Source organism: Eucalyptus grandis, chromosome 3 (genome assembly GCF_016545825.1).
Source record: "Eucalyptus grandis isolate ANBG69807.140 chromosome 3, ASM1654582v1, whole genome shotgun sequence".
In the NCBI taxonomy this organism is placed as follows: domain Eukaryota; kingdom Viridiplantae; phylum Streptophyta; class Magnoliopsida; order Myrtales; family Myrtaceae; genus Eucalyptus; species Eucalyptus grandis.
The window spans coordinates 4,845,342-4,860,427 of NC_052614.1; the positions used below are offsets into that span (position 1 = coordinate 4,845,342).

The 15,086-nt window shown below is 39.2% G+C and overlaps 1 protein-coding gene across 1 annotated transcript; it reads left to right on the forward strand.

The window, feature by feature from the left end:
* Positions 1–56: 56 nt before the first annotated feature.
* Positions 57–13,195, forward strand: LOC104438811 (disease resistance protein RPV1-like). The gene is made up of 8 exons (XM_039309228.1): positions 57–147; positions 314–432; positions 523–716; positions 10,456–10,635; positions 11,024–11,220; positions 11,341–11,528; positions 12,044–12,106; positions 12,818–13,195. The coding sequence occupies exons 1-8, from the start codon at positions 57–59 to the stop codon at positions 13,193–13,195; spliced, it is 1,410 nt and encodes a 469-aa protein (XP_039165162.1).
* The last annotated feature ends 1,891 nt before the right edge of the window (positions 13,196–15,086 follow it).

Here is a 15,086-nt window from a genome sequence, read left to right on the forward strand (position 1 = left end):
ACGTTAAAAGATCCCTCCACGTCACCAGGACGGAAGAATAGCCGGATAAATTCAGCATGGCTGAGGTCGCTCGCCGTGAGAAGTCTCGAGCCGAATCTCCTGTTTCTTCTTCCCAGTTCGAAGGAAGCCAAGCCAAAATGGGAATCGGTAAGGCAATGCGTAATCCTTTGGCCGTCGCCATCGCATCCACTTGCTTGCCGTGCTCGTACCCCGTTTCCTGAAGAAGAAGAAGAAGGAGAAGGAAACGATCGGAAGCACCAAAACCGAATGAACCCATTTCGGTGGAATCCGCTCCGTCGGCCTCCGTGAACAGCCTACGAGGTGTTCTCGAGCTTCAGGGGCAGGGACATCCACACCGGCTTCACCGACCACCTTTGCAGCAGCCTCGTCGACGCCGGGTTCTCCGTGTTCCAGGACGACGACAAGCTCCGCGTCAGAGAGAAGATTGGCCGGGATCTTATCCGAGCCATTTAGGAGCAGTAAGATCTTGATTCCTATTCCCTCTCCGGATTATGCTTCCAGCAAATAGTGTCTTCACGAGCTCGCCCAGATGATCGAGTGCAAGAGCAGAATGGCACGTTGTCTTGCCCATCTTCTACAAAGTCGAGCCCGGGCATGTGGGGCACCAGACGGGGAGTTTCGGGAAGGCCTTTCATACAATTAAGAAGCATTATGACGCAGAGGTGGTCCAACGATGGGAGCGAGCTCTCCAAGAGGTAGGAAGCTTAAAGGGATGGAAATCAGGGAGAATTGCTAACGGGTACTGATATTGCTAGTATGAATACCTAGAGGGGGTGAATAGGTATATAAAAGATTTTTCTTCAATAATTGCACAATACTAGACAATAGAAGGAAACGTTAATCAAAGTAAGACTGAGAGAAGAGAAAATTGAACACGCGGTTTATAGTGGTTCGGCTTATATCAAGCCTACGTCCACTCTTCTTCACCGATGCCCTATTGGCTGGATTCCATTATGAACAAAAGAGAAGTTACAGCACAGCTTTGCCTTGATTCCACAAAGGTAGATGTTCTACCACACCTCCTCAAGATTTCTCACAAATATAGACTCTCTTTTTGTATACAAGTATTTGCTCAAAGGATTTGTCTAAACAAAAAGAGCTTCAGACTTTGGAATTCTTCTATCGCGCACACCTTGAACAACTCGAGACATAGTCTTCCTTATATACTCCTTTATGCCATCATACCCGTTGGCACTTACCAAAGGAATTCCTCAAATCTACCCGTTGGACGGAATCAATTAAGAAGATTGTTCAAGCTATTAAAGGAACGTGTTGATAGCCCATCAATCCTGTTTGCCCATACAATCAGATTTCGGTTTCCATAAAATGAACCTTCCAATAATATTTAGGCAATCACCGGATCTTCAATTATCGAATCAATCTTCGATCAATCAAAGGACTCCGTTTATGTCTTCTCCAGCCACGAGATCTTCTCCAGCTTGATAAGGTTAAATCCTTAACGAAACATCCAGTTCTGGATAACCTTTCTTCAACGGATTAGAGATCACAATGAGGATAGACTTTGAGTCTTGAGTCTCGGCTGTCCGGAGGTCTTCGTACTTTAAATAGCGAGTCCGCAAGCCTTCGACTAGACTGATAGAAACGGTTTGTCAACTTCAAAACACTTCAACAAGATTTCTCCAACAATCTCCCCATTTTTTATGGTGACAAAACTTTCCTGCAGATTTGGATATCTTTGACCTGCAAAACATTTCTCAAACACATATGCATATCTTATAGAGATAAATGGCTAACAGAATAACACTAGAATCTGCAACCATAGAAAATAGGTTAGTCAGTATATGATGAAGCCATTCATAAGATATCAATATTGGTTAATAGAAGTAGTCAAGTCCAAGTCTAGTTCAGTTCTCATCCAGACACAAACCAAAGTCAAACAGATTCAAACCACAAAACAATCCAACAAACAATTAAAAGTTTAATGAAGGAAAAGTTTTTGATCAAATCTTGCATCTCTCCCCCTTTTTGTCATCATTAAAAAGGATGAGATGAAGTCAAGATTGCTTGGGAATGCGGACAAGCTGGAAATCTTCCATAGACCGAACGATGCCTTCCAAATTTTTAAAGTCTTCCTTTAGATGTGCAATCTCCTCACTCTTGGCATTGGCCTGATTCTCGAATGAGAGGGGCTTGCATTTTATCATTCAATGAACAGGAAGAAGCTTGACCTTCATTCTTCAAGCTTTGAACTTCGCATCCCAAGGCATAAATCTGACTACGAATCCCAAGGCATAAATCTGACTTCGCATCTCCAAAAGAATATCCATGATTCTGCGAAAATCTGCTCCATTATCAGTTTGAGTACTTGCTTCTTCGATCGATGGAGTAAATGCGGGCGATGGTAGATCAGCATAATCTTGCAGGTTTGGCGATGAAACTTCATGACCTTCCTCTGGAAACTGAGATGCATAAACATCCTCTGGGTCTGCTGGTGAGCGACTGACTCCTTCACTTGCATTAGGATATGAAGACTTCACACCTTTCTCCCGATCTCCCCGTTTCCATGCCTACGGGTGGAGAAGAGTGTTCTTCGGTCTCCTTCTTCTCTTCTTTCTTCTTCAGGTCTTTCCTCCTCTGTTTCTTTTTCAGCTTCTATTTCTTCTTCTTTCTTCTCCTCTCGCTTCTTTCGTCATTTGCTCCGATTCTTTCGTGGAACAGACGACTTAAATTCTTCAAAGCCGGTCTGAGAGATGGTGATGTCTTCCTCATCATCTTCATCCTCAACAAGGAGAGCTCTTCTTCTCTTGGATGGAGCAACCATGGGCTCCTTCACTTTTCTTTAGCCGCAGAAGATATTTGATGAGATTTTACAGAGTCTTCTCCTTGAATTTCTCCAACTCCTTGCTCGGTTCCTTCGGACGCATTTTGGTCACCATTTTCAGACCTACCACCATATGATCGCATGGTCGAACACAAATGATTTGTGGAGGCTGAATATTCGATGTCCGAATAACTTCGTAACAAGGCTTGGGTAAGGGAGTTGACCTCTGTCCTTCATCATTGCTCTATACATGTGAAACATCACAGTATGAGGGAGAGAAAACCTTTTTCCAAAGAGAATGGCATACATCAGCTTGGCCTCTGAACTTGAAACATCAGTCTTGGAAGTTGATTTCGGTCGGAAGCAATTAATCACAATCTTGTGAAGCAAGATGTTGAATGCACCCATCCTTAAGTAGGTGATCTTTTCATCTGTTCTCCCGTCTTTCACCGGTTCAAGTGTGGCCCGAGCAATGGAAACTTTGATTGGCCGATATCTTCCTCTTTCTACTTCTAACACATCTGCCAAAGATATTCATATCCACAACATAGTCTTGGTCTTTAACGCTGAAAGAGAATCTATTCGCATCTAAAAGCTTAGATTTGAATAGAAATATGCGATTAATTCGGCATATGCCTCTCAGAGTCGAGCAGAACTTTTCAAGTTGAAGATAACCGAACTTTTCCCTCAAGTTCACATTCACAAAGATCCGTAAAATCAAAATCCACACTCCTAGGGTTTATTACCCCACGCTTCAGCAATTTCGAGTACGGATCCTTTTGCTCCTTTGATCCGAACAAATTTCCCATTTTCCTTGATTTTCAATCGCAACACCCATTTTCGGTTGAAATTGACTGTATAATTTATCATCATCATTCCCATCTACAGGATTTGGCCCCTAGTCACGAGGATCACTTGGGATATTTGCGAGGGTTTCCTCACCACCCCTTTCAAGCAATTCCCAAACTTTCCATTTTTCGCAGAAAGATATATTCGTTCCCATGTCCTTTGTCTTTAAGAAAATCATCAATGTAGTTCAAAGGTACGAATTCCTTTTAGGGCACGATATAACTGGTAAATATAAGCGGGCTTTTGAACTCTTACGAGTCTCGCATCCTCGATGATTTCTTCCCCGTTGTTGATGATCAACGCCTTGAAGACTAGATGGAGGAGAATGACGCTGTTGAGAATGTTGTGGGCTCGCTTGCTGTTCCCGGAGTCACTTCATCTTTAGTAAGATCGAAGTGCGTAGGCCCCTCACTCATCCGCCGTGGTCCCCGCTTGCGATTCTTGAGGACTTTCTTGAAGATGACATCTTTCTCGCTTTTGGAAGATTCCTTGCTTGACTTTCCTGGAAAGATGACAACTTTTTGAGGATTGAACGAAGAAGACAAACGGGAATGGAGGATCGATGCTTTCTAGGGTTTTTAAGAGAAAAGTGAAGAGGAATCGACAGTGCACGATCGGTTAAAAAGAGGGATAAACAAACCGTCACAAAGGAAATAAAAGAATGCCTTTTCAAAATAACTGTCTTTTTCCGCAAAAATAGCCATTTCAAAAATAACTTCCTTTTTGAAAATGAAACGATGCAATATTTACGTTAATTAAATATAGCAACAATTTAAACACAGTCTGACGATCGTATCTTTTCAAGATGAGATTCAAGGGAGAAAGACTTACAAAAATCGACGGACGTACCAAGACTGTCTTTCGGATAAAGTCTTGTAAGTCCGAGTCCGAAAGTCTTTAGACTTTGATATCCTCATACCTCAAAATGTTGAGTCTGGAACGTATAGACTCAAATTGTATTTTCTCCAAAGGCTTTGTGAATATATCCGCCGGTTGATTCTTTGAGTCAACAAATTGAATTGAAACATCTCCATTTTGAACATGGTCTCTAATAAAGTGATGTCGAATCTCTATATGCTTTGCTCTTGAGTGGAGAATTGGATTTTTGGTGAGGTTGATAGCGCTGGTATTGTCGCAATTAATCTCCGTGCATGAGTCTTCAATTTCAAAGTCTCTTAGCTGTTGTTTTATCCATAGAATTTGCGAACAGCAGCTTCCCAGAGGGCTACATACTCTGCTTCTGTTGTTGAAAGGGACACAGTGCTTTGTTTCCTTGAAAACCAAGACACTGTCCTGCTTCCAAGCAACTGGCAAGTTCCCGAAGTGCTTTTTCTATCAACTCTACAACTGGCCAGATCTGCGTCTGAATATCCCAGAAGATTAAAGTCTCCCTTCTTAGGATACCAAAGACCGATGCTTGATGATGAAGCAACGTATTTAATGATGCGTTTCGCAGCGCTGAGATGGGATTCTCTAGGATCTGATTGAAACCTAGCACGATGCAAACACTTAACAAGATGTCGTCTAGAGGCGGTAAGATAAAGGAGTGAACCAATGATGCTCCCGTCAACTTTCTTCCCTTCTTCATCTTTGTCTATCTTTAAAGAACTTGACATCGGTATGTCGGTCTTTTTGCACTTTTCCAGTCCAAATTTTTCTTGATAAATAAAAGTTCCTTCCTTCAATTGTTTTATTTGAAGACCAAGAAAGAATGTTAACTCTCCCATCATACTCATTTCAAATTCATCCCGCATAGACTTAGAAAATTTCTTGCACATATTTTCATTAGAAGATCCAAAAATAATGTCATCCACATATATTTGAACAAGTAAGAAACTTTTGATCTCCTTTTGATAAATAAAGTGGTGTCTACTTTACCTTTTACAAAACCATTTTGTATTAAAAACTTACTTAATCCGTCGTACCAAGCTCGAGGTGCTTGCTTTAAACCATACAAAGCCTTTTCGGTCCGAAGACTAAGTCGGCTTCTTTGGGTCTTCAAACCCCGGTGGTTGTTCCATATAAACTTCCTCTTGGATGACTCCATTTAGGAAGGCGCTTTTGACGTCCATTTGGAATAACCTGAAATTCTTATAACAAGCAAACGCAAGTAATAGTCGAATAGCTTCTAACCTTGCTACTGGAGCGTAAGTCTCATAATAGTCTATTCCTTCTTCTTGTGTATATCCCTTGGCCACGAGTCTTGCTTTGTTTCGTACGACTTTTCCTTTCTCATTCATCTTGTTTTTGAACACCCATTTAGCTCCAATAACAGTTTTACCTTTTGGTTTGGATGTCAATTCCCAGACATCATTAATGCTGAACTGTTTGAGCTCTTCTTGCATAGCTTCAATCCGCTTTCATCGGATAAAGCTTCTTCTATGCTTTTTGGTTCAATTTCGAAACAAGAGCCACAAAGACTAGACTCTTCTCGCCTTTTGGATCCGTGCGAATTCCTTCATTCATTTCGCCGATTATAAGATCTTTGGGATGACTGGACTTATGCTTCCAGTTATTTGTTGATTTGTCTGGATGATGATCTCTTTCTTTGTTTGGATCTTCGCGAACATTCTGATGCTGGTTTTCCAGAGTCTGAGATGTTTCTTGAGTTGTAAGCTTTGGAAGGTCTGGAGCAGGTTCAGACTCTTCTTGATGAGTCTGACTTGATTCATCTTGCGTTGAGTCTTGAAATTTGACATTCATTGACTCCTCCACAGACTGGCTCTTCTTGTTATAGACTCTGAAGGCTTTGCTTGATGTAGAATATCCAAGGAAGATACCTTCATCTGATCTTTCTTCAAACTTACCAACTCGATCTTTTGCATTTTCAATATAAAACATTTGCAACCCGAATACATGAAAGTATGAAGCAATAGGCTTCTTATCTTTGAACAATTCATAAGGGTTTTCTCTAGAATAGGTCTTAAGAAGACTCTATTGATGATATAACATGCTGTTGAAACAGCTTCAGCCCAAAATCGTGAAGAAATCTTGCTTTCAATTAAAAGAGTTCTAGCCATTTCCTGAAGAGATCTGTTCTTTCTTTCCATAACTCCATTTTGCTGAGGAGTATATGAAGAGGAGAACACATGATTAAAGCGATTCATCACAAAATTTTGTAAAATCTTGATTTTCAAATTCACCTCCATGATCTGTTCTTATACTTGAGATAACACATCCTTTTTCATTTTGAACCTTTTTAGCAAACTTTTCAAAATACGAGAAGGTTTCGGACTTACTTGCAAGGAAATATACCCAAGTAAAACGGGAGTAATCGTCCACAATTACTAGGCAATATTTCTTACCTCCAATACTCGTGTTCGGTTGGTCCGAAGAGATCCATATGCAGCAACTGTAGTACATGATTAGTAGAGACATGATTTATTAGCTTAAATGAATTTCTTACCTGTTTTCCCAGAATACATGGAGTGCATGGATCAATCTTTTGATAAGGTAATTTGGGTAGTCCTCGAACAAGCTGTTTTGATGAGATTTTGGCTAATTGCTTCATGTTGACATGACCAAGCTTTCTATGCCATAAGCTTGCTTCGTCTTGAATTGAGATAAAACATTGCGATTCATTTGGTTTCACATCCAGAAGATAGATGTTTCAATGTCTTCGACCCATGAAAGACTGAGTAGAGTCTTTACTTGATTCCCGTAACATATTCCTTCTTGAAAGAAGATCTTGAAACCAAGATATCACACGTTGACTAATGCCGAGAAGATTGTAATTGAGTCCTTCCACTAAGGAAACATTACTTATTGTGAGATTTCCAATTTTCACAGTTCCAAATCCCACAATACTTCCTTTACTTGTTTCCTCCAAATGAAACTTTTCCACCATTTACTTGAGCAAGCTTTATAAAACAATTTGAGTCTCATGTCATGTGTCTTGAGCATCCACCGTCAAGATACCACTTTACCTTTTTCTTGACGGTGACCTGCATTTAAAAAGAGTCTCAAGCTTTCTTTGGTACCCAAACTTTCTTGGGTCCTTTGGTGTTAGTAACATAAGCAGTATTAGCCCATAATTTCTTAACAGGTTTCCAAACCATAGGACACTCTTTTTCAAAGTGATCCGGACTGTTGCATTTTGAACATCTGAGAGCATTTCTACCTACAGATTTTACAAAAACTTTCTTGAAGTGATTTTTGTAAACCTCTCTCGAGAGTCTTTTCTTAATTCTTTCTTTTACTTTAGGAAAATCAATCAAGGGAATTGTTTCTTGTCATACCTAGACCGGACTTATTGAAGTAAGGTCTTTGAGCTGAAAGAATTTTCTCAAGTTTTTCAGACCCTATTGAAAATTTCTTTGAGATATTTGATAAGTCTGTTTTTAAAAGAGCATTTTCTTTTAAAAGATTATCTTCATTTTCTTTAAGAGTGGAAACAGTCAAGTCTAGACTTTTAACTCTTTCTACTAAAACATTTTCCTTTTGCTTTAGAGCCGAGTTTTCCTTTTCGGTTCGGAAATTCTTTTGAGAGAAGTCTTAAGACTAAAACACAGTTCATCAATGTATTTAGAAAATTTGACAGGAATTTTAAAATTACTTGCCTCAAATTCACTGTCCGAGTCGATCCAGAGTCCGAGTCGATGTGCCATCGGACATAGATTGACATATTCATTATCACTTTCTTCACACTCGTGTCACCTCAGTTTCTTTGAGAGCTTTTCGAAATTTTTCAGCTTTTCCTTTCTTCTTCTTCGAAGAGGACAGGTTGGTCCGATGTGTCCCTTTTCTTACATTCAAAGCGGACTATGTCTTTGTTTGGTTCCTCATCATCAACGAGACTTGGTCTGCTGTCTTTGAAAGCTTTGTTTCTTTGAGTTGAACCTTCTTCCTTTTCTATTCAGTTTTCTGAATCTTCTTATCATGAGAGCAAGCTCCTCATCGTCCATATCTTCTTCGAATCTGTATCATCGAATCATCATTTGATTTTAATGCAATGGATTTCTTACCTTTTGGATCTTCATTTTCATTGGTCCGTTCCACTTCATAAGACCGAAGAGTTCTAATTAGCTCGTCGACGGATAGTGGCATAATTCTTTGCGTCTCTCTTATCGAAGTCTTTATGTGATTCCAATCTGGAGAGTCCACGCAGCAGCTTGTTTACCTTCATGGGATTAGAAGTTGGTTGACCTTGATTTTCAAGACCATTCACAATATCTGTAAAACGACTAAACATGTCGATATAGATTCTCTGGTTTCATTCTGAAGGCTTCGTATTGACCAAGAAGAATGTTGATTCTTGTTTCCTTCACTCGATCTGTTCCTTCATAGGTGATATGCAATCTGTCTCAAACTTCTTTTGCTGTACCACAATAAGATATTCTATTATATTCAGTTGGTGATAAAGCACAATATAAGGAGTAAATTGCTTTTGCATCGAGTGCTTGTCTCTTGATTATTTCTTCCCGAGACATTCCATTGGTCTCATCGGTTTCTTTTCCTCTTTCGTAGACGATGCGGTGGTAGGAGTAATTCCTTTTTCTACAACGTCCCATTCCGGAGGATCCTTTGATCGAAGGAAAGCTTTCATCTTGTTCTTCCGGATGTTGTAATCCTTTCCATCAAAGTAGGGTGGTCTGGTATTGCTTTGCCCTTCCATCAACCCCGGTGCTAGCATACTAGCCATGGATCTTTTACTACGAAGTAAAACACTTCAAATAAAGTAAGTACACGGGCTCTGATACCAATTGATATTACTAGTATGAGTACCTAGAGGGGGGTGAATAGGTATATAAAAGTTTTTTCTTCAATAATTGCACAATACTAGACAGTAGAAGGAGACGTTAATCAAAGTAAGACTGAGAGAAGAGAAAATTGAACACGCGGTTTATAGTGGTTCGGCTTATATCAAGCCTACGTCCACTCTTTCTTCACCGACACCTATTGGCTGGATTCCACTATGAACAAAAGAGAAGTTACAGCACAACTTTCCCTTGATTCCACAGTGTAGATGTTCTACCACACCTCCTCAAGATTTCTCACAAATATAGACTCTCTTTTTGTATACAAGTATTTGCTCAAAGGATTTGTCTAAACAAAAGGAGCTTCGACTTTGGAATTCTTCTATCGCGCACACCTTGAACAACTAAGACAGTCTTCCTTATATACTCCCTTATGCCATCATACCCATTGGCACTTACCAAAGGAATTCCTCCAATCTACCCGTTGGACGGAATCAATTAGGAAGATTGTTCAAGCTATTAAAGGAACGTGTTGATAGCCCATCAATCCTGTTCGCCCATACAATTAGGGTTTCGGTTTCCATAAGCAGAACCTTCCAATAATATTTAGGCAATCATCGGATCTTCAATTATCGAATCAATCTTCGATCAATCAAAGGACTCTGTTTATGTCTTCTCCAGCCACGAGATCTTCTCAGGTTGATAAGGTTAAATCCTTAACGAAACATCCAGTTCTGGATAACATTTCTTCAACGGATTAGAGACATCAATGAGGATAGACTTTGAGTCTTGAGTCGGCTGTCTAGAGATCTTTAGACTTTAAATAGCAGAGTCTGCAAGCCTTCAGACTAGACTGATAGAAACGTTTTGTCAACTTCAAAACACTTCAAGAAGATTTCTCCAACAGGTACTTCTTCTTTCCCTCGTGATCTTGCTTAACTAGATCAAAAGTCCGAAAATTTTATGCCACGATCACTTTTACAAAGTGGAGAAAAAATGATGGGTTTTCATCAATTGGCTGTTTTTTGCTTCCCGTTTATATGTAGATGTGCTTCGGGAGATATTGATGATCGTTTTCTTGTATTGGACTTTGCTGATATTTCACAGACATGAAGCTAAGTTGGTAAAGATAATTGTCAGGAAGGTTTTGGGCGATTTAAAGGAAGCTTTTGAGTTGGACGTCACAGAGAACTTGGTCGGGACTAGTGCTCATGTAGAGGAAATTATGAGAATTTTAAGTACTGATAACAGAGATACTCGAATTGTTGAAATCCATGGAATGGTGGTGTTGGTAAGACAACTCTGGCCAAGTTCATCGCAATAAACTCTCCAGTCAATTCGATCACTTTGTAGCTTCTTGGCGGATGTGCGAGAAACAGCAAAAGACAAGGGTGCCCACCATTTGCAGAATGAACTAATCTCCGATATTCTAAAAGGAAAACACAATGACGTCTCCAATGTTGATGAAAGACTTAGAATAATCAAAACTAGATTTAGGCATAAGAAAGTCCTCATTCTTCTTGATGATGTGGATGATGTTTCTCAATTGAACTGTTTGGCTGGAAAACGAGACTGGTTTCGCAAGAAAAGTGAGTTCTTTTTATGAGGCTCGGGTGGACAACTTGTATGCAATTAGTGGATTGGATCCTGACAACTCTTTGCTTCTTTTTAGTAGATGTGTATTTAGAAGGGACTTCCCTTTGCCTGAATTTGGGGATCTGTCGCGCGATATTGTGTTCACTACAGGAGGGCTTCCTTTAGCACTCGAGGTTATAGGTTCATTCTTGTGCGGAAAACGCCTAGTAGTGTGGAAAGATACGCTGAAGAAGTTAAGGCAAATACCAGATAAGGAAATGCAAGAGACTTTTAGGCGTAAGTTATGAAGCATTAGAATATGAGATAAACATATATTTTTGGATATTACCCGTTTTTTCGCTGGAACTGATGGAAGAATTGCATCCTATATGTCAGATGACTCTGAATTTTTCCCAGGGATGGGAATTGAAGCATTGAGTGTGATGCCCTTGATAAAAGTGGGAAATGACCATAGGTTTTTAATGCATGACCAATTGAGAGATTTTGGTAGGGAATTTGTCCAGCAGGAAAACTACATGGAGCCTTGGAAACATAGTCGATTAAGGATTCACAAGGAGGCCTTACGTGTTCTAGAGGAGAATAAGGTGAGAGTTTTCTTTGATTTACTTTTACACACTTAGTAAATGTTTTGTTACCTACCATGAAGAGGAAAAAGAAGTTAGTACATTGAATTAGTCTGGCCCTAGTTGAAGAAGGCCTTTTCATGATATTTTCAACATTTTGGTAGTCATTGCATGATGCAAGTTGGTAATTCATAGGAGTAATATCCTTAGAGGTTGCTCATCTTTGATAATCAGAGGTTCTCAGCTATCTTATGGAGTTTAACTCAATTTAAATTGAAAAGTCAGCAACCTTAGGACATGTTAGCAAACTTAATTGTAGCAGTGTTGAGCATTTTATATATTAGCTTTCTGGTGAATTGTGTATGATAAAATTGTTGAAAGATACCATCCAATGAGTTTAGCAGCAACCATGTTGTAAACTTTTAGTTCAAAGAAGCAGAGCACAGGAATTATTATGAAACAACATTATGAAACAACATATCATAGTTTAGTTTTCATGATTCTTTATTTCTGATCCTTGGCATTCTTACTTTCAGGGAACTAAAAAGATAGAGGTCCTCTGTCTTAACAAGAGTGGCTTAGGCAGGGTGTACAGCAATGTACCATTTGAAAAACTACCAAACTTAAGGTTCCTTGAGATGAATAATTTCATCCTCTCTGGAGATTTTAAGTATGTTCTTTCTGAATTACAATGGCTTTACTGAAAAAATTGTCCATCAAATTTTGTAGCAACTAATTTTCACGTGAAGAAATTAGTCATACTTGACTTATCAAGGAGCAAAGTCACAGTAAGTCACAGAACATTGGGAAGGATGGAAACATATGGATGTAAGATGAAAAGAGTACATTTTCCTTTCGGAAAATGATCACTTACTCTCAGTGGCTCATGTCTCCCAGTTTTCTTTCTTACAGGTGGCAAATAATCTGAAAGTTCTCAACACTACTAATTACTGTGACTTGAAGCCATCTCCTGATCTCACAGCATTTCAAAATCTAGAGATTTTAATTTTTGGAAAATGTGAACATCTAAAAAATTGCACCCTTCTATCGGAAGCATCAGCATCCTAATTTCCTTGGATGTGAGAGATTGTTTCAGACTCAAGGAACTACCAATAGAAGTGGGTCAGCTACAAGAATTAGAGGAGCTTTTTATAGATAGAACTCGGATGGAAGAAATTCCCATATCTAAAGGTTCAATGAAGAAGCTTAGGACTCTTAGTGCCCAGTATTGTGAATCATTGGCTTGAATACCCAGCTCGTGAAGCCATCTAGCGTCTTTGTCAAGCCTTGATTTTACGGGATGCAACAAGCTTGCTGAACTTCCAGAATCCCTAGGGTGCCTTCAGAAACTGCAGTGCTTATCATTAAAGGAATGTAACTCGTTGAGAGGGATCCCCAACTCAATTGGCAAGTTGGAATGTTTAACTGAACTGGACATATCTTGCACAGGATTTACGGAGTTACCCAAATCCATTGGAGACTTGCGTAATTTTGAAGTTCTGCAAATGGTGCGGTCATATGTAACAAGGTTACCCAGGGGTATTGGAATGTTGGAGAAGCTCACCATATTAGATGCCACAAATTGCGAAATCCTGGCAGAAGTTTGTAGTGATATTGGGGAATTGTCTTCATTGAAGGCCCTCCGATTGTTGGGGACAGATTTGTGGCTTGCCAGAAAGCATTTGTAAGCTTTCTTGTCTGCAAGACCTCAATTTACAAGGGTGCAACAAGCTTCAATTGCTGCCAAACCTACCCTCTGGCTTGAGAACTCTAGGTCTCACTTGTCAGAGTCCTACATTGCCAATCCTTTCCAACCTGACACATCCAAAGGAACTCACTGTCCTGAAATGCACTACACTTGAATGCCTCCCAGAGCTTCCCTCCAAACTGTCAAAGCTTTCCTTTATAGGATGCCAAATGTTGAGAAAGTTGTCAGATTTGTCAACCTTGAAGCATCTTTCAGAATTGAGTCTGACGGTTTGCTCTGAACTGAGAGAAGTTAAAGGTCTGGAAGGATTAGTATCACTCACAATGTTGGATGTGTTGAAGTGCCCAAAGTTATCTAGGCTTGGTAAGGTAGAATGTTTGATGTCTCTGAGGTGCTTAAAGATGGGACCGTCGGAAGCATTAGAGAGGTTGATGGATCGTTCGGAACTGAGTAATTTAAAGGTGCTTCCAAGTTGCAAGAATCAAGTTGGAATTGAAGTTCTTAATAGCTTCATTTGCTTGGAAGTTTTGGATCTCACTGATTGCATGTCTATGGAAAGACTGGACCTTTCAACTTTGAAGCTTTTAAGGAAAGCAAGTGTTAGGAAATGCAAGAATCTAGTCGAAATTAGAGGCCTTGACAGCTTGGTATACTTGGAAAGGTTGGATATCTGTGAGTGCACATCCATTAAGAAGCACGTTGTCCATTGGATCCTCGGCGAGTCTTCAAGAACACTTCCTCTTGCAGTAGCAATAATTTATCAATCTGGGCTACAGATGATATAAACTTAACGAAATCTGCTCATTTCTGGCCAATAGGCCAAAATTATATTGACCAGATGATAAAAAAATTCATGGAATTCGTAACTGAGATTTTACATTTTAGAAGGGTTACACAGATAAAGCTTTGGGAAACTACGTTGCACTTTAGTACTGCGCTTAGACCTCTGGAAGATGGTCAATTAGAAAGCACAATCCAAACATTCTAAAGTGATGTTGAATAGCATGAGCGATTGACACGGGTGGACACGGGCCGATATAATTTTCAATTTTAAGCTAAAAAGGCATCTATTCTAATTCAACTTGTAAATTGTGGCCAAAAAATCGTCTGACACATCTGATTTAAAATGTTGCCCTCAACAGAACTAATCTAAATTTTATTAAAATAAATTGCATTTGCCCCCATTAATGTATCTAACTATTAAAAGAAAATTAATCCAAATTAAATATTGTGGAAATATCACAATACATTATTTATAAAATAAAAGATGGTTTAAAATAAAGATGATTATATTAAATCTTAGTAAAACACTACAAACGGCCTCCCTTTTCCTTACGTTTTACTGCTCCAGTTTATTTCATTTTCGCTTAAAAAGAAAAAAAGAAAAGAAAAACTTTCGGCCAATATAATTGTGAAGCATGTTACTCTTATCACGATAATCTTATGCATCAGATTACCTTTGGGGCCAATATTATTTCATATGTTGGATGCATAAAGTCATGGAATTACAATTTATATCTATTGTTAGAGAAAATTTCAAATAAAGGCCAAAGTACCCTCATTTTCTTAAACAAGAAATTGAAGTAGACATTATTTCAAATAGAGGCCTGAAATTGACGTTGTTTCAAATAACGGCCTAAAATGCTTATATCAATCTCAAATAAGGGTCTGAATTCATCAGATGTAAAAGACAATTTTTTAAAAGTTTTTAATTTTTAATTTTTAATTTTCTTCTTTCTTCTTTCTGTTTGTTTCTTTTATTAAAAAAAAAAAAAACACACATACACACAAGTGATAGGGAGTGGCTGTTGCCCCCATGACCAGTGGGGCAGTGGTGATAGGTGAGGGCTGATGACTCTTGTCGGCAAGAG

What these genes read in the sequence shown, in the direction of transcription:
- LOC104438811 (XM_039309228.1), top strand. Translation starts at nt 57, where the DNA reads ATGGCTGAGGTCGCTCGCCGTGAGAAGTCTCGAGCCGAATCTCCTGTT. An exon ending in GGGAGCGAGCTCTCCAAGAG is followed by an intron (nt 717 to 10,455) that starts GTAGGAAGCTTA and finishes GATATTTCACAG; the next exon opens with ACATGAAGCTAAGTTGGTAA. An exon ending in GTGTTCTAGAGGAGAATAAG is followed by an intron (nt 11,529 to 12,043) that starts GTGAGAGTTTTC and finishes TCTTACTTTCAG; the next exon opens with GGAACTAAAAAGATAGAGGT.